At 37.1% G+C, this 26,174-nt stretch overlaps 4 protein-coding genes across 5 annotated transcripts; 3 read left to right on the forward strand and 1 right to left on the reverse strand.

Annotated features, from left to right (window-relative positions):
- Positions 1-594: 594 nt before the first annotated feature.
- Positions 595-4,583, forward strand: LOC140778097 (alanine--glyoxylate aminotransferase 2 homolog 1, mitochondrial). Its single transcript, XM_073122655.1, has 9 exons — positions 595-882; positions 1,204-1,434; positions 1,742-1,912; positions 2,760-2,903; positions 3,008-3,187; positions 3,410-3,635; positions 3,931-4,044; positions 4,158-4,244; positions 4,338-4,583. The coding sequence occupies exons 1-9, from the start codon at positions 664-666 to the stop codon at positions 4,379-4,381; spliced, it is 1,416 nt and encodes a 471-aa protein (XP_072978756.1). The 5' UTR covers positions 595-663; the 3' UTR covers positions 4,382-4,583.
- Positions 4,584-5,522: 939 nt separating this feature from the next.
- On the reverse strand, positions 5,523-6,680 carry LOC140778435 (small ribosomal subunit protein eS27y-like). Its single transcript, XM_073123142.1, has 4 exons — positions 6,569-6,680; positions 6,379-6,480; positions 6,263-6,291; positions 5,523-5,890 (listed from the first exon to the last, which is right to left on the reverse strand). The coding sequence occupies exons 1-4, from the start codon at positions 6,569-6,571 to the stop codon at positions 5,764-5,766; spliced, it is 261 nt and encodes an 86-aa protein (XP_072979243.1). The 5' UTR covers positions 6,572-6,680; the 3' UTR covers positions 5,523-5,763.
- Positions 6,681-6,897: 217 nt separating this feature from the next.
- LOC140777452 (RNA-binding protein P-like) lies at positions 6,898-12,839 on the forward strand. Of its 2 annotated transcripts, none has more exons than XM_073121580.1 (2): positions 6,898-8,280; positions 12,563-12,839. In XM_073121580.1, coding segments are annotated over exons 1-2 (1,335 nt in total). In that variant the 5' UTR covers positions 6,898-6,946; the 3' UTR covers positions 12,564-12,839. The 2 variants fall into 2 exon arrangements, with proteins under 2 accessions (XP_072977681.1, XP_072977680.1); XM_073121579.1 differs by lacking the exon at positions 12,563-12,839 and adding an exon at positions 11,610-11,829.
- Positions 12,840-21,134: 8,295 nt separating this feature from the next.
- On the forward strand, positions 21,135-25,182 carry LOC140779229 (aminotransferase ALD1 homolog). Its single transcript, XM_073124224.1, has 10 exons — positions 21,135-21,163; positions 21,259-21,314; positions 21,419-21,486; positions 21,654-21,770; positions 23,422-23,484; positions 23,583-23,687; positions 23,790-23,840; positions 23,965-24,285; positions 24,366-24,572; positions 24,647-25,182. The coding sequence occupies exons 1-10, from the start codon at positions 21,138-21,140 to the stop codon at positions 24,941-24,943; spliced, it is 1,311 nt and encodes a 436-aa protein (XP_072980325.1). The 5' UTR covers positions 21,135-21,137; the 3' UTR covers positions 24,944-25,182.
- Positions 25,183-26,174: the final 992 nt, after the last annotated feature.

Here is a 26,174-nt window from a genome sequence, read left to right on the forward strand (position 1 = left end):
AACATTGTTTAAATAACAAAATTATGAATGTGTATATAAAAGTTTAAATAGGTATTTCTTTTTTAATCATTTATGAACTCAAAGGCTAAATATGCGATGGACAAATAGCTAACTCTTCTTAGATACACAGATACTTAGGTCACATCAAACTTTTAGCTATCTAGTCTAGGCTTTAAGCCATATGCATTGCCGAACAATTGCTTCGAATCAAACGCCGTCGAGACTTACTCCAAACTGTTGCATTGCTGAGCTGTTCCTCTAAACTAACCACACTATTGAGCTATTAACCGAGTCGAGCTAAACCACATGATAACCAAATTACTAAATAATTTTTTTATAATATTATTTAGAGTTAGAATTGGACCCATAATCTTTTTGATCATGGAAAAGTAACTACCAACTCTTCTAGAGTTTGGTTTAATTAGGTATTCAGTAAGTGAAATTTTTATTATTTTTCTGTTTATTATAAGGTGTAAATTAGAAAATGACAAAATACCCGGTTCGGCCCGATATCCGTCTCGTACTCCGGTCCAACACCCTGAATTTAGTATATTCCATTTTCCACGTCATCGTCCTCCACCTTCAAAAGGCGCCAAAAAACTGCTCTCTTCTCTCCCCACTCTGTCTGACAGCCAAGCCCTAAACTTTCGAATTCACTACGCAATGTTCCTCCGCAGAGATCTATGGCGCAGGGGTCTCAGATCCTCGCCGGAGCTCCGGAGAGTGCTCCTCCGTGGCCTCGCCTCCTCGCCTCCGGCGCCGCCGTCCATCCCACCCTTCGACCACCAGCCGCTGCCGTACACCGGTATGCCCGGCGAGGAGATATTGGCGAAGCGGAAGTCCTTTCTTGGCCCATCCCTCTTCCACTACTACCAGAAGCCGGTGGTCACATCTTTCCATTATCTAGGGTTTTGAAGTCATTTCGTGTTTGGATCGAATGGTTTAGTTTGAATCTAGACGTTTGGATCTATGGTTATATATCGAAAAATGGGCTTTCCAATCGCTTAACTACTAAGTTTGATTACTTTCTTAGGATAAGTTCGTTTTTGAATCACAATTTTTAAGTTTTACGTACTACTTTAATTTGAGAAAAATCCTTCCATTTCACTTTATGCATTTCCGTTTCTATTAGCAGAGAAAGGTAAATGATGTAAATCGTTACAGAGTCTAATCTTTGCGTTTTTTGTTTTAATCTTGAGCTAGCTCAATATTGTGGAAGGGAAGATGCAGTATCTTTATGATGAGAATGGAAAGAGGTATCTTGACTGCTTTGCTGGTATAGTTACGGTTTCTTGCGGGCATTGCCATCCAGATATAGTGAATGCTGTGGTGGAGCAGACGAAGCTGCTCCAACATACTACGACCATATACTTGCATCATGCTATTGTTGAGTTTGCGGAAGCATTGGCATCAAAAATGCCAGGCAACCTCAAGGTAGGAACTATGAGATATCTTCCTTATGTCATTATCTTTTGTTTTTCTGTGAATAGAGACACAAATCAAAATTGCCACAATGGAGTTCCTAGGGTAATAAGTAAACGATACAATTACGAAGGAAGGGCCTTTTGCAGATGCTTTGGCATCTGAAATATGGTCCCTGCAGTGATCATTGTATTCTCTGGAAAATAACATCTTACTTTCTGGATGCAAAAATTGTGTAAATGAATAGTAAAAAAGATTAGTGGTTTTAAGTATTGTCTTGCTTTATTTACATATTTATTACTATTATGATGAACTGCAGGTTGTTTATTTTGTCAATTCTGGGACTGAAGCAAATGAATTAGCTATGCTGATGGCACGGCTGTATACTGGTAATCTAAGCATGGTTGCCTTGAGAAATGCATATCATGGTGGAAGTGCTGGAACAATTGGATTGACAGCTTTACATACTTGGAAATACCCAATTCCTCAGGTTGGTTACTGAGAATAAATTTTTATAGAAAAAAGATGAACCTGCTTTTGCTATCTTCTTTATCTTCCCTTGTTTCAGACTCATGCTTTGCTTTTCAAAGTTAAAAATTACCTTGTTTTCTATGCTTCTTTTGTCAGTTATACATGCTTAGAGTTGCGACATTGTACTTCAAACAGTATGAGAAGTCTAGTACTTTAAATCAAACTTTTTTTCATGTGGTAGCTGTTTGAGATAGCCATCATAATAAGCATATCAATCATGAACATCAACACCTGATCTGCTATTTAAAGTGAAATGTACTTTTTTTCTTCCGAACTGCAACTTAGTTAAAGCAAGTTGTCTAATATGATCAAGAAATTCCAAATCAGTTGAACAGTATGGTTAAATGGATAATTTGATTGAGTAGGATGAAGAAGGAATGCTAATAGAAATATTCCACGGAAGCTGTAAGAAAGCATGTGTTGACCAAACAAGTGTCATCTAATAAGGATGTACATGCAAATATGAAAAAGTCATCTGTATATAGATGGAGTGAGTCTTGTTGTTTATGTGCTTGTTTTTTATTACTTAAATACAATATATCACCTGATTAAGCATAATCAAGGAGGTATCTTATGGAAGTAGCAACGTGGCAATGAGTGTATGTGACAGGTATTGATAATGCTGATGAAATCATCATCTGCCACACAAACTTCTTATTCTTCTGTTTGTCTATCTGCCATACCACCATATACTGGACATCAGTTTGTGTAATGACCTTGCTTCATAGATATTGCCGAAGAAACAGATTCCAAGTTATATGCAGTTTCTTGTTCATATAGCTTATGCCTGTCCACAATTTTTACAGGGTGAGATTCACCATGTCATGAACCCTGATCCATATCGTGGGGTCTTTGGCTCTGATGCTGGACGTTATGCCAAAGAAGTCCAAGATCATATTAGCTTTGGTTCTTCTGGGAATGTTGCAGGCTTTATTGCTGAAACTTTTCAGGTGTGAGTAACTAAGTTTGTAAAGATGATACTCAAAATTTATTGTTACTCTTACTTTCTTCGGAAAGCTATTTACAATCACTTTGTTACTCTCAAATGTTATAGGGTGTTGGCGGTTCAGTTGAATTGGCTCCTGGCTACCTTAAAGAAGTATATAATATTGTGCGTAAAGCTGGTGGTGTTTGCATAGCTGATGAAGTTCAGAGTGGGTTTGGGCGCACTGGAAGCCACTACTGGGGATTTCAGACACAGGATGTCATTCCAGACATTGTCACAATGGCAAAGGTCTCTTATTTCTTCCGCATACGTTATATGTTGCCTTTAGATCTTATGAAAGCCTGTATAAATACTATATTATGCTTTTCTTCTTTGGTATCAATTACACCCTCACAGAATCACAAAGTAAATCTAACATTAATGCACCATCGGATCATCCAATATATTGAATTCATTTTTGATTTTTTTTTTCATTATATTTAGTTGATTTATTTTATGTCAGTGTCTCAGGGTATTGGCAATGGTCTACCATTAGGAGCAGTTGTCACAACTCCTGAAATAGCTAATGTGATGTCACAAAAAATTCAATTTAATACGTTTGGTGGGAACCCTGTTTGTTCTGCTGGTGGACTAGCAGTGCTTAAGGTTCTTGACAAGGAAAATCGCCAGGCACATTGTGCTGATGTTGGTTCCCACTTGATACAACGATTAAAATCTCTTCAGCAGAAGCATGAAAGTAATGTCTTTAAGCCTTCCCACTTCTAACAATGTTTGGATCCCCTCTATATGCTCTTATATCCATCTTATTTATTTTTCCATTTGCTAGTAGAGTAGTTTGATTATCCTACATAAGTGCGACCTGATTTTCCATTGCATGTTTTAATGATTGGAGTTGGATTGATGGACTCTGTCATACATATTAGAGTTTCCCAGTATATACAGTATTTTGATTTCTCTCTCAACATGGGCATTTACTTCATACGTTACACTACCCTTATTGTCTCCTTTTTAATTAAGTGTTTTCATTTCAGTCATAGGAGATGTTAGAGGCAGGGGATTGATGTTGGGAGTAGATCTTGTTACTGACAGGAAAGAGAAGACGCCTGCCAAGGTTGAGACGGCTGTGTTATTTGAGAAACTTAAGGGTAACCTCATCTCTCTCTCTCTCTCTCTCTCTCTCTCTCTCTCTCTCTATGAATATATACTTTTTTTTCCTTGGTAAAAGTTCTTCAGACTTACTCTTTATACCTGTTCGTAGATCTTGGAGTACTAGTTGGGAAGGGGGGCCTGCATGGCAACGTCTTCAGAATAAAACCACCAATGTGCTTTAACAAAGCGGATGCAGGTTTCTATTTTTCCTACTATTGCTTGTTAAATATGATACATGGGCTTGCAGTTTTCGGCTTTTTGGATCATATTTTGATCCGACTTCATGCAGACTTCCTCGTGGATGCGCTGGATTATGCCATGTCAGGGATGTAAGATCAACTGCGGAATCGTGGATTTGCCTGCTTGCTGCCCCCTAGAAGTGAGAGTTGTTTGAGGCCTCGTTCTTGATGGTATTTGTAAGGAGAATGGATAAACAGTTCAGAGTTGATCTTGAGAGAGGATTGATCGAATAAGAAAACAAATAATAATGTTCCAAAGATCTGTTTCCATGTATCAGAATGAGGCTTTAATTTTAGTATTTGTTCTCATGTAGCAGAATGATTGCGATGGATGCTACTAACCATGATATGATCATAACCTACTCTCGATTCCACTTCTTGCAAGAAAATCTTAGAAAAGGTACCAAAGGCTTACTACTCTGGATTCCACAACAATGGCATTGAGAAGGAGCGACTCAAGTTTTGTAATTTTTTTAAGTGCGGCTATGTTACAATTCAGCATACACAGTCCTCCAAGGGTAACTGGCTTGAAATAATCTGATCATATTAAGTGAGACCACATTGGCTGAACCCTAAGGCAACTCTTTTGTTAAAAAAGCTAGCATCTTTTGCAATGGTTGCATACTCGGGGCAAGTTCCAGGATCTTCCCATTTTTATTGATTTCATATGTTGCCCTTAAATAAAATCAAACAATCAGGCCATACAAATCTAATAAGTTATTTGAAAGAGGATCCTACAGTAATAACAAATTTCGGACAGCAACACCTGTGAGAATATGTTGCTCTATTTGTGATGTTAGAGTAGTAACTAGAACTTTTGTGAAAGGAAACCTTCAAGACATCAATTCATGCCAATAAAAAAAGGATGACTCATAAACTACTGTTGCATCTTATTAGACTAAAAAGAATACTATAGATTGTCTCCAGAAGATGTTATGGTTGCATACAGAATAAGTTCATGCATTCAATCTGGACTTGTACAAACTAATCAAATGCCCATCATAAAGTGACTTCTGCGAAAAAAAGAGAGCATAAAACCTTGCTTCCAAAACAATAACTTGCTTGTGGAAGAATACTCAAGACTGATGATGTAAATGAAAAAGAAGAGCATATATATGTTATAAATAACACCTTCAAATATGCAAATGTCATTCATGTGACACCTTGGAGCAAGTCTCTGTATAGTATTTAATATGATAAAAACTCAAAAGTCTAGCAAAACAACACTTCACATATTAATGGGAAGGTGATTAACAGAGTTTATATAATATATGAACCAGTACAAAAGGCAGGGTGATTAACAAGTTTAAGTAATTCCTTCCAAAATCTCATAATGCTTCCCATCAAAATTCCAACAAAAAAATTTGCTAAAGAGAGACACAAACTAAAGTTCCAACTAAGACCTCATATCCTTCTCTTGAACAACTTTGAGAAGACAGTAAACAAGAAGGCGTGGGAAGGAAGGCACACCATAACCTAATCATTCTTCCGCCTGAAGGAGCATCCCTCTGTAAGCCGAGCACGGCCTCCGGTCGGCTGGCATAACACAGTCTGGCAGCCTGCGCACACCACCACCGTCTGGGAATGGCTAAAAACAGTAGTTCTAGAACACCCACCCAAGAGTAAACAATTAGAATCATCCTTATGGAATGGCAGAAATCAAATAAACCAATGTAGAAAAGCATTAAAATCCAGCTATTAGGTGGACTAGCAGTGCTATGGTTTTTGATATGAGAGCAATTACATCCTATCAATGCAGAAAGCATCAAAATCGAATTTTTAGGCTCTTAACTACACAACAGAACCAATAAACAACAACACCAAAAAGGCTTCTAATCCATAGCACTCCAGATGTTATAAAAGTTAGATGAGGCCAAAGTAGAAAGCATCAAAATTGATCGCAATAGATTGTAGCCTACTAACTATCCCCAAAATAAACAAGCAAAATATCAATTAGACTAGAAGAGGGTCTTACATGTTAAAGCATCCCTGGCACTTGACATCCTACAAAAGAGAGGATAAAAGATAGGAAATCTCAAAGTTATTATCAGATCATGGGCAATAGAAAGAAACCAAAGAACAAGGGATTACCATAAAGAAGGAGTTGGGGGATTGAACCAATCGCTTCAACTTGTGCTTCCTCTTCTCGAGCTCCGCCGGCGGGTTGAGGAGATCAATGTCGTTGGAGAGAACCTATATCCATACCAAAACAAAATCATATAACAAAACAATTCAAATCCTGAACGGCTTAAATCCTAGATGTAAAGGAGAAGGGGCTCACCATCTTGGCGGCACACGAGAGCTTCCAAAACCCTAGAAGCTAGTAGATGAGAGAGCACGAGAGTGCAGAATTGAAACCCTAATTGAGGGCTTATGATTTTATAGGAAGGGAGATCGTTTACGATTCGTAGGATTTGATCAGAAAAGGGGATAAGTGAATCCGAACCGTTGACTGCTGTTCGCACTAGAGTAGGTATTTGGGCTGGGCCGGACCGGGCCAGGCCGCGCCTATTCGTAATTGAGATAATTGGGTCGGATCATTTGCCTAATGGGAATCCGAACCATTTGCCTTTCCTCTTCTCCCTCCTCCACTTGGCGGTAGAAGCCAAACCCTATAAGTCTGTAACGCTAATCCCTCTTTTTCTCCATCACCGTATCCATGGGGAAATCCAGAGGCGCGAAGGATCGCAACGCCAAGCGTAGCAACAAGAAGCGTAAGCTCAGTTTCAAGCCCAAGAAGAAGCCCCACAGCCACCAGCAGCAGAACCAAAACCCTATCCAGGTCAAAGACACCCACGAGATCGCCACCGGCGTCGGCGTATTCTCTGGCGACGATGGCGGCTCTTCGTCCCCTTCTTCCCCTACCAGCATCCACCGCCTTCTTGAACCCTACTCCAAGGACCAGCTCATCTCCTTCCTCATCGACGCCGCGGCGGACGACCCCACCCTCCTCTCCAGCATCTCCGCTGCCGCAGACACGAGCGTCGCCCACCGCAAGCTCTTCGTCCACGGCCTCGGCTGGGACGCCACCCGCGAGACCCTCCTCCATGCCTTCGAGCCCTACGGCCCCCTCGAGGACTGCAACGTCGTCGTCGACAAGTCCACCGGTCGCTCCAAGGGCTTCGGGTTCGTCCTCTTCCGCACCCGCGCCGCTGCCGCCTGCGCCCTCCGCGAGCCGCAGAAGAAGATCAAGAACCGCGTTGCGTTCTGCCAGCTGGCGTCCGTCGGCCCAGTCGCCGGCGGCGGAGCCGCTTCCGCCTCCGGCCCCGATACCGCCGGTCGGAGGATCTACGTCAGCAACGTGCACGAGGACGCACAGCCAGATAAGCTCAAGGCGCTGTTCACGCAGTTCGGGGACATCGAGGCTGGGCCGATTGGGTTCAACATGTTCACGGGGAAGTCGAGGGGGTTCGCGCTATTCGTGTACAAGACGGTGGAAGGGGCAAGGAGGGCACTGGAGGAGCCCCACAAGATGTTCGAGGGCCGTCTGCTTCATTGCCAGCTGGCCACCGACTCCTCCCAGAAGGGAAAGGCGGCTGCGGCTGCGGCGGCGACTAATACTGGTGCGGCAGCTGCTGCCCCATTGAGTGGGGCAACCCCGCAACCCATGCTGGCCGCGGTGGCAGCCGCACAGAATCTTCTCTTGCAGGGGCAAAACCCGAACTATGCCATGCTGCTAGGACAGAATCCATTGCTGGCGGCGGCTGCCTTGAATCCAGCGGCATTCGCTGCATTGAATCCGACAGCACTAGCAGCATTGAATCCAGCAGCAGTAGGAGCATTGTACCCGACCGCTGGATTGGTTGCTCCGCAGAGCCAACCCCTTGGAGGAGTCGGGTTGGGTGGCGGAGCTCCCTCATTGCTTGGAGCTTATGGTTTTGGATCGCAGGGACAAGTAGGTTTGCAAGGGTTGCAAGGGTACCAAAGGTCTCTTGGACAGTCTGCAACCACCCGGCCAGGCGGGTCATTTGGGGGATTTCCTTCATATCCCTGGTAAAACTTAAAAAATATATTTTTCAACGATACTATATTTCTGATTATTATAATTATTTCAGTCTTTAATGATTTCGATTGATTTTTAACTCTTATATGTTTTTGTCATTTGACTTCTCAGTATTACCAATTTTTTACAGTGTTACTCTTTGATTATTTTGTTATGGATTTCCTGCGATAAGGTGATAGTATTTGACTATTTTCTCATGCTATTAATACTTGAACTTCAAATAATAATATGTGGATATCTGCAATTTTAATTTTGATTTCATTATATCATAACTGGAGTATATTTTCTATCAATACTTTTCCTGAAACTTTTATGTTACATATCAGACAATATACTTAAGTAGGTCTCCAAATGATTTGTGGATTCCTTTTTCTTATTGATTATTTTTAAGCTTTTCATTCCTTATTTAGTGGATATTCGTTACATTCCTCACTGTATTCAGAGTCTATCTAAACCTGGTGCGGAGGCATTAAACCTTCATAGCAGCTGTGTCTACTGCATAGGCACGTCACGGTACCTTGGCCGCTGCATGCCAAAGGCACATTTTAGAATATAAGCGGCTTTGATTTTATTTAGAATATTTATGTTCATAGTAACATCTATTAAATATTATCTGGAAAGGGATCAAATAAAGTTCAGGATAGGAATTTGGTGTAGCATACAGATATATCTATATAACTTAAAAAAGAGAGAAATTGCTAGCAAATAGACTACTGTGAGACAAGTCCTAAGGGAGTTACTAGTCAATGTATGATGAGCAGAACTGTTTTTTGGGCCAATTTGGGGATACACCAATTGTTGCTAGATGCAACAGAACAACTTAAGATTTTTAGACATGTCTCAAGGTTATGCTGCCACAAAGCAAAGAAAGTTCAAAACTGACTTGGATAGAAGCTGTGGGAAGGACACATTGAAACTCAGATAACCAAATGCCGTCCTAGATAGAGTTTGGTTGACTGGGATTCAGTCCCTATTAGGTATAAGGCCTTAACATTGTTTTTGCTGCCGCTGTAGTTGCTGTTGTTGTTCTTCTTATATCTGCCCCTATATTTTCCATGAATATTTAAATTTTTTCTTGTTCTCTCATTTTTATGGCCTTTCATGTAATATGCAATGTTGATCTTTCTTTGGATTGTTAGATTTATCTGATCTTTTTTCCTTTTTTGTTACTTTTTTGAATTCTTTATACCTTTTTTTCTTGCCCCTGATGTGTGGCTCTTCATTCATGTCTTGAATTATTTTTTCTTTGTTTTTGCATCTCTATGCCTTTATTATGTTCTATTGTTTTTTAAAATGTCTACTGTGAATTACTGAATTGTAACATGCTACAGAACAAGCAGCAGTGGACATATATACAAACACACATGCACACACGCAGGAGCATAGTAGGGAGGCAATCAAGTTCTAATTTATAGCAGATCTTAATAGAAAATTGAGTTTCTTCAGATTTTAGAGTACATTCTTTTGCTTTTTGTTAATAGAGATGATTGTCGATATATTATATATAAACTCTTAAACCATAGGAATGAATTGGTTATGGTATGAAAGGGGTGTCAAATATTGACTTAATTTGATAATCCAATATGATAATCTACCTCTTAATTAGGTTGGAATTTAATTTAATCGAGTTTGGATCGTAAACTAGCTAACTCGTCTAATCCGATTAATAATCAGCTATGTTCAGGTTTATATAGTGACCCGGTTAAATATACGAATCAGGTCAGGTTAACCTGCCAACTTGTCTAACCCATTCTATATAATACACTTAAAATTTCATTCAAGCCCTAACTCTATCTATTTCTCTTGTTCCCAAATCCCTTTTCTATTCTGCCTTTGTCTCCACTCCAACTATTTGAGCTTGCTCTCTTTCTCCGTTCATCTTGTGGGTGGGTTCTTCCACCATGTATCCTTGATAATAACACTTTCTCCATGATATAGAACTGTTTAACCTTCATCTCTTCTTATTCTTGGCTTGTGTGGGGTTTGTGATGATGGTACCTCAAGATGGGTAGAACCGGAGAAAGTGTTCTACTTTCTGTAGGACCACATAAAGGTAGTTAAACAACTTTCTCCACTTCGATTGGAGGAAGCATGCATATTAGGGTTTTTGAAAGTTACTTATGTTGGAGATTTCAATTCCACTTCCTTATTCTATTGTAGTTTTTGTTCCAAACATCTAAAGGTTGGGTGGTTGATTTGATCGTAAGGTGAAAGCTCTGACAAATCAGTTGGCAAACCAAATGTTGGATCTAATGAGGATATTTAAGTTTATATTTGTGTTTTACTTGTATGATATAGTAAATAGTTTGCTTTCTCTCACTGTTTAATACATATATATATATATATATATGTAATGTTGATCAATACTATATCTTTTTGATTAATTTGGTAATTATGTTTTGCTTATATAAGTTATACCTCATATTGTATAAGCACTTTAAAACTCTTATCTTATTAAAATGTCTTGTAAATTAATTATCATGTTTACAACTAAGTCATTCCTAGTTATAACTTGTTTAATAATCGGGGTATACAGAGTCGTGTTATTCGTTTAATAAGCGGGTTGTCTTCGTGTTTAAAAATTTCAACTCATTTAATAAATATGTCGTTTGTGTTAGTATGATTCTAATTCGACCTGAATCTGACCTAACCCGAATCCGTGTAACCCGACCAAATCGACACCCACATGTATTAATGTTGTGAACAAGATAAAGCTAGAAGTAGCGGCCTACTATAACAACAATTGTTTTAAATTTTATCCTAGTAAATTTCTTCTTATGATTTATTCTTTGCTCTTAGTTAACCTAATTCCCTCTCTTGGTTTACATGGCCGCGCCATGTATTTTTGCATTACATGCCTAAAAACTATAAAGGAGATGAAGTTTAAGACTTTTAGTCATAATCATGAGTTGATGGCTTGATTATATATGTTTCCATTTTCAGTCGCTTGAAAGTTATACCTACTGCTTGTAGAAAAAGCATGGTTAATGTAACTCCCATAGGTTGAACTTTGAATGCATATTGCTTTTTATGGTTTTTTTAATCACTATGTGTCTCTTACTTATGCCTATTGAAGTCCTGCTACTTGTAGTTTCTATCTAGTGTTCAGGTCATTTAGTAGTTAGTACAGTTTCAGCCTCTAATAATGTAAGAGTTTATTGAGTGTATTTGTTTGTGCAATAGAATTTCAACTAGGAGTGTTCTGCTGGATTTCTTTAGAGTACTCTACTAAAACAGTATGCCTTCAGTACAAAATTCTACCAAAACAATGCATTGGTTCGTTTGACTTTGTTGACATAATTGGGGTTCTTATTTGCAGAGGTATGGAATTGAAGTATAAGAAGGATGCTTGGACATCACATGGGTGTTTGTCAAAGGCTTTCTTTTTGAATACCACAATAGCTTGTTAAAGGCCTTGAACTTTATTATTCTAATTTGTAGATGCTATGTTTTCGGGAAAGTCTTTAAATACTATGTTGTTCGATCATGTAGACCTTTTAGATACTCCGTTCCTGCTTGATCAAGTACCATTATTGGAATTTGATTGGTTTTCCTATTTTCACTTTTCACAATTTGATCTTCCATCTTTTCTTTCAATCAATTTATTTTATATCTTAATTTTCTTCAATCTTCATGATCTTCTCATTTGACTTTTCCTTTTCACTTATTTTATTATCTTACATTGATATGAAAAGGGATCTTATGGCTAACCTTTACTAATCCAATGTGTTTTACTTTTTAATATTTATTCAGAAAGTTTCTGTCCTTTCTCTTTAATATTTATGTTATTTGTTTAGTATATTAATCTCCTTTGTTCTCACTATTCTATGACTGTGAATACAGTGTATGCACATTCTTTCACATTTCTATACCAGCTCTAAACATGTGGCATGATTCAGTTTCTTGTGCATCTTTGATTATTTTTACAATCTTTTACTTGATTCATCCCTCATCCTAGTGCCAGAATCGTTTGCATTTTCATCCATTTACCATTCTTTGAGAAACTGAAGCTTTTAAGGAGCATATATGAGAAATGGTTCTGGGTTTCAGTAGAGACATCCAACATAAGGCAATAAAATGGCCTGCTTTGCCTCGATTATTGTGGCACTATGGTTTGGAAAATTTGTAATCCTATCTTTATGCTTACAGAGGTTTTGATTGTAAATGCTTATTAGGATATACTTATCTGCCTTGTACCTGATTTTAGGCATTCATGTTCCTGTTGTGCTTCCACAAAGCTGATGCAGGTTGGGTTTGTTTGATGGTTACCAGATGAAAACAAAGTTTCCTACTCCATCTGCCATCATGGGTTGACCATCTACTTAATGCCGCTGAAGTAGATTCATGATTGAAGCATGAGTTAGAAAATACTTTGGCCTGTGCTTCAGTTGGAAATGTCTCAAATTATACCGGATTCCCATTTGAACCAATGATTCCGAAAAAGTTGCACCCATTTATCTAAAGCTCATACATATTATTTGCTTTAGTGATAAATTTCTCGAAATATATATTATTTGTTTTAACGATTATTTTTCAGTTATAGTGGCCCGTATTGTATGTGTATTCTAGGGTTTGAATTCTAAACAGTATCAATTTAATTAGGACATCAATAAGTTCTCACTTCTCTAAGAAAAAAAAATGGAAGAAAGAGATGCCCAATATAAGCACCAAGTAGATGTATATTTTAACGAGAATATGAACGAAATCTATCGCAAATTCTCTATTTGAGAACCATGTAAGATGACAAGAACATAAATTGATTAGAAGAAAGCTGAACGAATCAACACGAGGGTGAAGTCTTCAGCATATTTTATGGTGTTCTTGGAATGCCAGGTACCATCTGGTCTTTAAGGGTACCTCTATCTTCCCCACAAATGTCTTCGCCGACATGGACCGCATCAGCCCCTCAACCCTGCCTAAGAGTTTTCTCCTATTCATTAGATCTTCTCCGGTGGCTCCTCCTTGGGAGAATCTATCTTTCTCGAGAGCTTCATTTCTCCTCTTAGGAGAGAAGTGCTGGCTATGTTAGCTGTGGCCTGGAGGAACGATGCAAACTCCCAGCTAGGGTGCAGGCCGGGCTCTTCCCGGATTGAGATATTTACCATGGTGGTGCTCGACTGTAAATTTATTCTCCCAGAGAACCCTTAGATCAAACTAGGCTCTACCAGCAGATGTAGCAACTTTACTGCTAATTTCCTCACCCAGCTCGCTAAACGCTCTAGGACTTCAAGTCACTGGAGCAGAGAGCAGCAGAATGTGATATGTCATATGTGATCTCTTCCAGTAATGAATTAAATTCTGGTCTACGAATATTTCACATGGAGTGACTTGAGTGTTCATCTTTTATGTTGGGTGTTTTTATCTGTCGTGCGACCCGGTGGCATATGTGGCCCACGCCTCCTATTTGTAAACTCTTTTAACACATCTTAACTATTTTAGATTTTGCAGTGGTGTAAACAAGTGACTAGCAACATACAAGACCTTATTACAAGCTTACTATTGGGCTAGCAAGTAAGAAACACAGAGACCCCACCGACTTCCAAAAAGAACTCCAAATCCATGTGGCAACTAGGATACAAATTAAACCGAATACTTTGAACACTGCCCACATTCGTGTACTATGTGTCTCCAGATCCTTTGAACCAACCCCAACTTTCTTTTGCAGGATACCCTGAATTGATTCATCTTTACAGGTAACATGTTGATATCACATCAGTATCCACTCACTGTTTACTACTATAATCTCGGCGTCCCAATACTATGGACTGGCAAAGATAACTTTATAGAAATCAGAATGAGGTACGTCATAGCTAGAAAACAACAACAACAACAATAATAATAATAATAATAACAACAAAGGAAGGCCACATACTATGTGCTACATTCTAAATCCATCCCTGGAGTAAGCCTTGCCTGTCGGCCATATCCACCGAAATCTGGACAAAATCATGCTGCCCAGTTACTATAATCTCATGTCATTACTAGTTGCTTCCACATCTCTGCTATCTTAATTTCAACTTTATTATTATGAGTGGCTAATCGGTGCATCATTTGATTGGGGTGGGGAAAATGCCCATGGTATATCGCTTTCTATGCTCTCTGACCAAACCTTAACACTACTCGAATCATCTACCTAATTAAATAGATTATGGTTAATTAAGACAGCTATATTATATCTAAACCCTTCAACTAAGTAAAGGCATATCTACCTCCCTTGGCCCACAAGCATAAGAAAAACCAGCAGAGCCATGTGGTTTTCTTCCAATACAAAACCACAAACTGTTAACTCCCATAGGAATGAATAGGTCTAGAACAATTTAGAAAAGAAAAATCCCACATATGACAATATGACATACCCCATCAGTACTTATCCAGCTCTTCCACCGACCACCAAGCAACTATATATATATGTGTATATAAATTGATGTATCTTTGCAATTCTTATACCCATTACTTGCAAGAAAGAAGCAGAGGAGGAGGAGAAAAATGGCAGACATAGCTCTCTTGGTGGCGGAGGAGTTCGAGAGGAGGAAGAGTTTCATGAAGAAAGATGGAGAGAAGGAAATGGTGGGCTTCGATTGCTTGGCTTCTTCTACTCTCTCACAGCTCGGTGAGAAGATAGGTGAGGAGATTTCTTTCCTGAAGGAGGTGGCAGCTAAAGAGATACAGATTGCGAGGAGTATGATGGAGCCCAAGAGCACCTTTGGTTTGGCTGCCTTTGATGGCTTCTTCTCGGCTTGATTTGAATTACTATTAATCTTTTTTTAATTTTTATGATCTCCCTCTAATTGCAATCTTAAAAGTTTTCTTTTTTCTAGTGTTGGAAACTTGTACAGTAACATATGGGAAGGCGGTTGCAAATGTTATCATGAATATATTGGAGTTCTATAATGGGTTTATTATGGTTTGTGTTGCAGTGATTAGAAACGATTTGATATGTATTCCAGAATCCGATTGTTGTGAATGTGTTTTATTTTTGTCTGATAGGATTTATCTCAAAAAGATTTGAAATTTAACTTAATGGATGGGTACCAACAGAACAGAGGAGGATGTGCTATTACGTTTTTTAAAATACAAATTAAAATATTTAAAATATCTCTATTCTATCAAGATGGTGGGTGGGATGAGTTGTTTAATTTACAAATGTTAAACTTAATTTGTTTGTAAGGATAAGTTTTAGTTAAGTGAATTAACTAATGTCATAGTATTTGGAGATAATAATAAAAAAAAATATTGATTTATTATTATACTTATATATAAATAAAGTATGAATGATAATAAAGGGTCAATTATATTTGGCCCCGTTATCCCCTTTCTTTGTCGTCGCACCATTGCCGTACACCGATGTCATAGATTGAATAGTTGATGAGTCTTTTTACCGCTCCTTTATAGTTTAACGGCTAGTTAGTTCTTTCCATTTCTTTCTTACCATTCAATCCTGATGACCTTGTGTTTGTGTTGGCTCCGATAGCTTTCTTTTGTCATTTCCTTGCCGGTGGTACTCTCCATTAGTTGTTTCTCCTTTTGGTTGAGGCTACAAATAATAGTCTCTCATCGCTAGCCTTCAAACCATTTTTCAACCATCTCTATTGTCATCTCTTTCTTCTATCCAGTTGGGAACCTTCAACCTTCCCCTTCATGACATGAAGACTTCGGTGTCACCTTTTGGGGCTCTCATGGCCTAATTGATAACATTAGCAATCTTAATGGCCGCCGATCATAGAGGAGGTTCCCCATGTTGCCGGCCACCCTAGTCGGCTAGATCTCTTGACTTGTGCACTCCCCTCGATCTCACCTTCTTTTTGACGTAGTATTTCAGATTGTTCCATTGATGAATTATCGATCTGTAACTCCCTGGGCCTTGGGCCTTGCATTTAGTGTTGGGTAGCCTAGGTGGGTCATAGATCACACTGTGGCTAGCCCATGTTGATTGTAGATTGAGCTGTGACTCAGCCCAAATGACAACCTTAATTGTTTTGGATTTTGTTCGCAACCTTGTGGAATAATGTGTTCCTTGTAGGGGTGAAAACGGATTGGATACGGATCGGATAGTGCTCAACCCATATCCGGATCCGTATTTTTAGTTCGGATACGGATTCGGATACGGATATTAGACGGATAGTAAAATTTAAAACCATATCCTAATTAAACGGATACGAATAATTTTCGGATAAAAGATCGGATCTTAAACGGATATTAATTAAATTTAAAATAATTATAATATTTTATTTAAATATAATTAACATAAAATTATTAAGAGTTTTACAACAAAATTTTTTTTTGTATGTCGAATATATAAAATTAGAGAAATTAATCTATATAAATAATATATAACGCATTATTAATAATAATATTAATACTTACTATTTAAATAAGCAAACTAAAAACTGTAAATCATTTAAAAAAATATGCGGATAAACGGATATCCGATATCCGTATCCGAATCCGAAAAATTTATCCGATCCGTATCCGAATCCGTATCCGAATTTTTTTCAAAAATTCTATCCGTATCCGAATCCGAATCCGAGTCGGATAGAATTTTTTTATCCGAATCCGATCCGAGTCGGGTCGGATAGCGGGTCGGGTCGGAGTTAATCCGACCCGTTTTCACCCCTAGTTCCTTGAGTTAGATTGTAGCCTAACCTATTACTTTAGGCTTTGGGTTGGCCCAAATATATTAGTTATTTTTTAATTTTAATTTGACTTTAACCTCTTTATTTAGTTAACTATATCAACTTGAGTTCTTAAATTTAATCATCGGTACTGAGTTGCTTTGTTGATTATAATATCTGTTCTACATCAATATTAATCATTTGACTGTGCACAATAAGTACCCGTATTAATTGCTCCTAATGAATAGTTAATTCTAAATGAAGATTGATAATCATGTTCAACAAACTTTAATATTCAATAAAGTTGGTTAATCTATTTATTTGTAATGAATCAAATATAATTAGTGGAATAGTAAACATGATGATAATTATATTAATTACTCTTAATAACACGTCAGAAAATTATTATTGCTATATCAATTTTTTTTAATAATAAAGGTAAGAATTCACAAGTGGACTTACCAAAACCTATAACGATTATCCGTGGGCTATTTAACTAATTAGTTTTATGTAAGTTTGTGCTTATACTTTCATTATATTCATGGTAAATTTATTACCATACGAGAATTATTCTTTAGTGCAGTTGAAGCTAGTTAATTAGGAAACGATGTTAATTAAATAAAAATTTCATAGTCTAAGAGTAGTATAGTACTGAAGTGATATTTTATTTTATGATTTCATTGTATTCAGATAATATATATATAGAGACATTTGTTTACTAGTTAGGATGATTATATTTATTTTACTACTTTATAATTATGCATGAATAATTAGGTGCTAAGGTATGATAATTTCAATGTGCATGTATGCTTGATAGGGGTGAAAACGGATCAGATACGGATCGGATAGTACTTAACCCATATCCGCATCCATATTTTTAGTTCGGATACGGATATTGGACGGATAGCAAAATTTAAAACCATATTCTAACTAAACGGATACAGATAATTTTCGGATAAAGAATCGGATCTTAAACGGATATTGATTGAATTTAAAATAATTATAATATTTTATTTAAATATAATTAACATAAAATTATTAAGAGTTTTACAACCAATAAGTTTTTTGTATGTCAAATATATAAAATTAGAGAAATTAATATCTATAAATAATATATAACGTATTATTAGTAATAATATTAATATTTACTATTAAAATAAGCAAACTAAAAACTGTAAATCATTTAAAAAATATGCGGGTAAACGGATATCCGATATCTAGATCCGAATTCGAAAAATATATCCGACCCGTATTCGAATCTGTATTTGAATTTTTTTAAAAAAATTCTATCCGTATCCGAATCGGATAGAAACTTTTTATTCGAATTCGACCCGAGTCGGGTCGGATAGCGAGTCGGGTCGGAGTTAATCCGACCTGTTTTCACCCCTAATGCTTGATGATGTTGATCATACAACACCTACATGTATTACTACGTAGTTAAGTCCATCTTAGTAGTACCTATTTACTCGCTCAATCTAGAATTAGGGGGAAGAGTGTATATAATATTTATAGTTATGTCAGCCAATGCTTAAGATCATGAGATCAGAAGAGACACACCATGCATGCCGGTTTGAGCAAGTGTAGTACTATTGAGTACGAAATCTATACAATATGATCAGGAGGTGGGGGTCGTAGACCTAGTAATACTCGATTAGGTAGAGTGAGGATATCTTTCAGCGATAACTCATATTTTTCGTAGATGAATTATAGCCCCCTACATGACCATTTATACTAAATGCATATATGGATATGTATTAAGGACTTATTGTAGCCAGTAATTTTTTGGGCTTCTTTTTACTTGAGTTAAATATATAAGTTTTAAACTTTTATTTTATATATTGTATAGAAATATTGATCAACAAATCACGTAGAAACCACGTAATTTCTATCCAAAGAGAGCACATGTATTTTGAGACTTACTTTTCAATAATATATTTAATAAAAACTATGCTAATATGCAGCATGGTAAGTTTCAGTCAAATTTTACCTCACAAAAAAAGAAGAAGAAGTTTTTAGTCAAATTGGATGTGCTTCAAAAATACCAAATACCAAAATCATCCTCCAAGGTTCTTTCTTGTAAGTCAAGTCCTTCAATCACGTTTAGAAAAGTTCATCCTCTCTTGTGCCAAAGCCTTTAGACCAGACCAATTGAGCTCGTTTAGAACGTTCCAATTGTTCAACCCACTGCCCTGAATTAAGAATCTCTCAGAGAGTCCAATGTTGAATTGAGAATGGCCCAGAAATGTCTTGCTGTGATTTATAAATGCTTTGGAAAATGGATGGATATCATAAACTCAAAAAAATGTGAAGCATGGATGGGAGATTCTACTTATTTCCTTGGATGATTGTTCTATCTCCACTTGCTCTCATGACATCAGGGAGAAGAAAATAGAGTTATAAGAATATATATACATATATTATATTCCTTTATCAAAAAAGAAAGAAAAAATTATCACTTTGATATGTTAATTGTATGGTGAGAGATAAAACTTTGATTGTATAACAGGACAAAGTTGTGGGGACTTGAAACAACACCAACCTTGCTTCTTGAATATTTCTATGAGATCCCAAATCCTTATTATTATTATTATTAAGTTTCCTTTGTTTGAGCTTGTTATAACTCGCCCCTAAAATAATGGTTGAACAGTTTGAAAGTAATAAATATAATTTAGGGAGTGGATTTGATAAGAAGATAAATAAATGAAGAGGCAAAAGACTTGCATGAACTTTAGATCTAGTTTGATCATCTGAAGAAGCTTCAACCTGATGGGGTCAATAGCAACTAGATTACTTTTCTGGGAAATTTCAGTTTGATGTAGCCAAGAGCAACTAAAAGACTTTAGATAATAATGGACTCGTTTGTCTCTCTCATTGAGTCATGTGAAGAACAAATATGAAATTAGCGTCAACTTGGTTGGTGGAGAGATACATTGATCTATTTCATAAAATTATCATATCTTCTATGTATTAGGTGTAGATTGAGCAGTGCGTGCACGATTTGTAATAGATGACAGTTTTTAAAACTCTTCGTCGTCCTGCGAAGAAGAGCAAAGGCAGATACAGAATTCATCTATATTCCCTGGAGGGATATTAATAAAGAGACCAAGTGTTTGAAGACTTCATAAGCCTAAAGTAATAATCAGATGGACTAATTAAGTCTTGTATTCTGAAAAAGAAAAAAACTTTTATGATGAATAAAGAGGCTGTCAGTTGGTGATGCATTAGTTTGCAGCGTGTTTCTTTTTTCTTTTTCTTGCTCATTCATATTATTGTTGATTAGATTCTACATCTATCCCATTTCATGAGAAATGTGTGATTCAGATGATACTGGAAGCAATTAAAGATGTAGTTGTGGCTTCACCTAATAAAAGTCAGAGTTAGCTCAGCTCCAGAAGGATCATCACCCTTTTTGTTTTCACCCATTGTTATTTTACACCAATCACAGGGGGAAAGTGATATCATCCAAAGGAGCAGTAGTTGTTGTGGAAAATCTTTTGGCTAACCATGGAAAATTAGAGTGTTTTCTGCCACCTTGATGAATCAATCAGCATCTCCATGCCCAACAAGATATATCCACACTAAACTGCAATCGTTAGAATGGACTAGATTATATGAAATTGCCTTGACCAAGAATAAACCTTCTGCATTCTTCGTGTCGATATCGTGAAAATTTCCGTAACTTTTCTGATTTGTTATTCCTTCTTGTACGTTGTTGATACGAATTTACAAAATGCCAGCATCAATGAATAAAACTCAAATACTGATACTGTGATTATGACCAGAGAAGGTTGGCAACTGAATGTATATAACCTGGATGTGAAGACAGTCGCCACAAGCAAAATGGTTGGAGTATGTTTGGAAATTAGGTGGAGGAAATGTGGCAGGCTGGTGGTAACCCCACTCCTTCCAGTCACAATCCCTCCTGTTACATTCTAAACTGTACAAGGATCTTGGTGTGGACATCAAAATCTAAGCTTGTCTCAGGAACAAACATGCCTTGGACCCATTAAACTGCGTCGAAATTCATTTGATCAGAACAGCGGTTTACGGTAACCAGGGAAGATTGTCAAAGTGGTCCTACCAAAAGGATTTTCCAAAAAATTATGACATAATCCTAATTTTGTTGTTGCCACCTTTAATTTTCTTCCTAGCTGCTTCTATAAATACATTCCAAAAGGTCTCTCTAAACAGTTGCCTCTCTTCAAGATAGTTCCTTGTAGTACTAGCTTGTATTCATGCAGACAAGGATGATCTCGTCAATGTAATGCTGTATATTCTGAAGCAACTGTATATATATCTATCATGCCATAAAAGAGATATCTGATTCATACTACTTTTCATCTTTCTTGTTCTTAGCTTACCTAATTTGAAAGGATTCGGTCCATGCTCCGATAGGCCTCAAATGAAGATCGGTAAATACTAGTTATTATTCTTTCTAAGTTTCTATGCAAATTCTTATCTTACCCTGGACTTTATTCCTTTATGATTATATGTGTATGTAAATATTGCATTTCAGTTTGTCAAACAAAGGTCCCTCGCAATGCAAACATGGAAAAGCTTCAAAATGCCTATCTATTTCCACAGGTAAACCTCCTTTTCTTGTTAGACTTCGAACGCTTTGTACATCCAGTTTCGGTTTTCCACCGATCCTCGCAGTCCCTTAATAATTGTTGTTATGCAACCTATGTAAACTTTACTAATTGGTTATGATTCAATCCTCCACTTTCTACAATGAAATTAATTGAATTCAGATCGGTATGAAGCAAGCTGCACACTTGGAGAAGTACCCAGATGCTAAGCTCATAAGTTTAGGCATTGGCGATACAACTGAACCTATGCCAAGAATAGTTGCAGCATCTATGGCAGAGGTATATGAATTGAGCTGTTCTGATTGTCGTACTAAACTATTATCTGAGAAGCTTTTGAGGATATTGTCATCACTAATTTACACAGAGGTTCCAGGAACATCAAGTTGTTGGCATGAGAAGTAGTAGTGGTTTAATCAAGAACAACTACTCATTAGTTTTATATATCATTACAAAATACCTGCATGTATTGCAATGAAAGATTGCTATCAGTGGAGCTATACTCATCTTATTCAGAAACAGATGATATCTTGACATGCAGCTCCAGCAATAAAAGTTCAAACTCTTGTTATTCTTGATACTAGCAAAGCAAGTGATGCAAAAGTATGCTAAAACTCTATTTTGCCTCACCTATTATGATTAGTTTTTTTTTCTTCTTTTTTTAACATTAAATATCTACCGTTTTCAATTAGTATGAGGAGGATGTGAGTTCTCTCTCAATCTAATTAATTGATCAATGGGTCCATCTCAATTCCTATTTACATTGGAAGACAGGAGAATATACAAGTAATAATATATAACAAAATCGGGAGGATATTAAAAGTTTTTATTTAATCTTGTGATTAATAATCTATTGATGATTGAGTGGGAGTGGTCATGCATTTCAGTTGAAAAAAGTTACATAAAAAGTTAATTACGTTTACTCTCGAATGGTGGATCACAAAGAAATTAACAATGATTAAATTATAGAAGACAATAATATAGTATTTTTCAGAAACTCAAATCGTTTAAATAGGATTTAAAGAGATAAGAGTACGTGGTAAGTATAAATATCATATTAAAGGTTGACGAATGCATTGAAATTTCTTAATATTATTGTTCTTCGTCAAAATAAATTACACGTAGAGGTTGACTACGATCTTAGAAGATCCAAAAGGCATGAGCTAGTTTATAATTTATGGTTGACTCATCTGACTTCTTAATAGGAACGTTAACAGTTTCTCAAGTTTGAATAAGAGAGAGATATATATTTTTTCTCTTCTTTTTTTTTTCTGAGAAGGTGTATGGAAAATTATATATTTACAAGGCAAATGCGTATATAATTAAATGGTGCACATTTTTTGGTCAATAATGAAGTTATTTACCTAGTCTTGGGATTTATTTTTCTTGGACCAAAGTTTAATTTCCAATTTGTATGGTCTTCGCCAGTCCTGCTGATCACCGTGTGACAATTTAATTTCAAACCCCAGAAGGACGCATGGTTGATCTTCAAGTACTTGGACCCAAAAGTTAGATTTATAAAGTCACATAATTTACGTTGTAAAGAATTTAAATTGAAATTCATTTCGAGTATAATTATAAAATTAAGTTTGAATTAAAATAATTTTAATTCGAGTTAATTTTGAGTTCCCACTTAAACAAGCTGGATCGATAAGTAATTTCAAGCTTGATATTATATCTTAATATGAAGATTTATATTAGTCATCTATATGATATATTATATTATTAAGCCGGGTCATAATCAAATCGGGTTCGAAATTAATTTCGAGTCAATTCTGTAAATTAAGTTTGAATTGATTTATTTTTGAGCCGAACTTGATCTGGCAGTCTTATTTTCAATTGCGCTGTTTGTATTATTTTTCAATGCTATTAATGGTAGAAAAAAAATTAATTAGCATGATTTCATCTAATCATGCACTACTCTGTGTTGCAGTATGCACTTGCATTAGCCACTCCAGAAGGTTACAAAGGCTATGGAGCAGAGCAAGGAAACAAGGTAATCTTTCATTTCTGAAATCTGAAACTTGTCTTTCAGAGGCATGCAGGGATTTAATCAGTTAACACACAAGATAAGCATTAAATTCGGCGTCGCAGAGTCTAAGAAATGCCATTGCTGAGAGAATTTATGCAAACATGGGGATCAAAGGCAGTGAAGTGTTCATTTCAGATGGAGCTCAGTGTGACATTGCTCGTGTCCAGGTAAATAAATTATAAGCAGTGCATACGTTTTGTAAAGGTCATCAGATAGAGAATTTAATGCCATTTTTTGTTGATAGCTAAGGCATCATCCATTTCTTGCAGATGATGTTTGGATCGGATTTGACCATTGCAGTGCAAGATCCAACATTTCCGGTAAAAAATAGACCTCATATGTCATACTAGATGGTGATATCATTGTATAAGTAGTACTAGTGCAAACTAGATCTTGACATAATGTGCATAAAAATGAAGCATTTCTTGGGGGGGTTTATGCCAGGGCTACGTAGATTCGGGCATCATAATGGGCCAAACCGGTGGATTTATGGACGAAAAGAGCAGATACAGAGGAATTGAGTACATGAGATGTGCACCAGAAAATTCATTCTTCCCTGATATTTTGACAATTCCGAGGACAGATATAATCTTCTTCTGCTCACCGAACAATCCGACCGGCGAGGCGGCGACTCGAGAGCAGCTGGAGCAACTGGTGGAAGTTGCAAAGAGGAATGGATCAATCATTGTATATGACTCTGCTTATGCTTCCTATATCTCAGATGATAGTCCTACATCCATCTATGAGATTTCTGGAGCTAAGGAGGTAAATTTCCTAGTCACCAGAGACATAACTAGTAACTAGTAAGTATGGCATTGGCCTCTAAAATGTGGCCTAACTCTCAGGTGGCAATTGAGATCTCTTCTTTCTCCAAATTTGCCGGCTTCACCGGAGTCCGACTTGGCTGGACAGTGGTTCCCGATGAGCTCATGTACGCGAACGGATTTCGGGTTTCGCATGATTTTGATAGGATCATAACCACTTGCTTCAATGGTGCATCCAACATTGCACAAGTTGGAGGCCTTGCTTGCTTATCAGATGAAGGCTACAAGGTTTGTAAATACTACTGCTATCATCATTTTTCATCTTTACCTGGATGACATTCAAATTCTTCAATTATGTTTAGGCTGTACTTGGAGTGATTGGTGTCTACAAGGAAAATGCGAGGATATTAGCAGATACATTTTCTTCGATCGGTCTAGCGGTTTACGGTGGAATTAATTCCCCGTATGTCTGGGTGAATTTTCCCGGTCGACGGTCGTGGGACGTATTCGCTGAAATTCTTGAAAAAACACATATTATTACGATCCCCGGTTGCGGGTTTGGCCCGGGCGGCGAAGGTTTTATTAGGGTTAGTTCATTCAACCGCAAGGATTGTATTTTAGAAGCCTCCTCAAGATTGAAGAGATTCCTAGCTCATTGATGTAAATGTGAAACAACATTGTAGATTGATAGGAGAAGATATGGTCATGTTGCTTTCAGTATGAGACCCACTTGGGTTTCACATAGTAGTGCAGGTCATGAGTGGTACACCTCAATCATAGGATTCAACTCATCAATAACAAAAGAATCTCTTAGCATTATCCTGTTCAACAGTTCTAGTCACCTTCATAATTCATACCTTTTTCCTTTTTCCTTTTTCTTGCCATCTTTTTTTTTCTGCTTCTATTATGAGTAGATACTGTAGAGTGCATTATACTTGGCTGGTGCTAAGCTTTTATCCTGTATCAATGAATCAATCAGATAACTTCAAAGACAATATAAAAAAGGTTTTGGTAAACTATCCCAAACTCTTTGCTAGATACGCCTCCCTTGTGAAGTGTGGAACATGCATGTCATTGTCTTACCACTTATCAATTTGCTTAAAAGAAGGATATTTCAGCAATAGGATTCATAACAGTGTTAACTATCAAATACCAAGTAGGAAGCTGTCACTCTCAACCCAAGCAGACTCAATAATACACCAATCTGTTCATCTCCAAGGTAGTGTTCTACTGACAAAGAATTTATAATGTAAAGTTCTCTTCCTTACAGTGCACAATCGTAATATAGCCCATTAGAGCTTTGTATATGTATTAATTAATCAATTAAGAAGAAAGAGAAAGAGAAAGAGAAAGATAAAGAAAAAGAGAAAGAGAATTCATCCAAATTTAGATTCCAAATTCAGATTCACCTCCTCATCAACTCCATTGACCCAGTCTGGTTTAAAAATTGGCATACTTTCCGCTAGCCCAATGAATCAGTGGCTGGCCCATAGATATTTTTAGATTGTACACCCTTTGCCCACCTATGGCCTACCAAGAAAAGGGATAAGATCTCATACCCTTTCAAAAAGATCCACTTACTCTTGTACACTATATATACCCTTCCTATCCCATTACCCCAATTCCACCGCTCCTAGTTGCCACCATTATTGAGAGGTCCTTCTTCTTCTTCTCCTCCTCCTTCTTCTTTCAACAACAACAACAACAACAACAAGAACAAGAATGATGTCTATGGGTTTCAGCTATGCCCAGGTGCATGTCCAACAAGAGCAGTGCAAGGAGAGAGTGAAGAAGAGAGAAGGGGAGAAGGGAGTAAAAGGTGAGAAGAGTTGTTCCAGTGGGAAGGTTTATCCAAGTGGGGTTAGGGCAAAGCAAGCCAATGGTAGATGA

This window comes from Typha angustifolia, chromosome 15, assembly GCF_048772165.1.
Source record: "Typha angustifolia cultivar Huaian chromosome 15, ASM4877216v1, whole genome shotgun sequence".
Classification (NCBI taxonomy): domain Eukaryota; kingdom Viridiplantae; phylum Streptophyta; class Magnoliopsida; order Poales; family Typhaceae; genus Typha; species Typha angustifolia.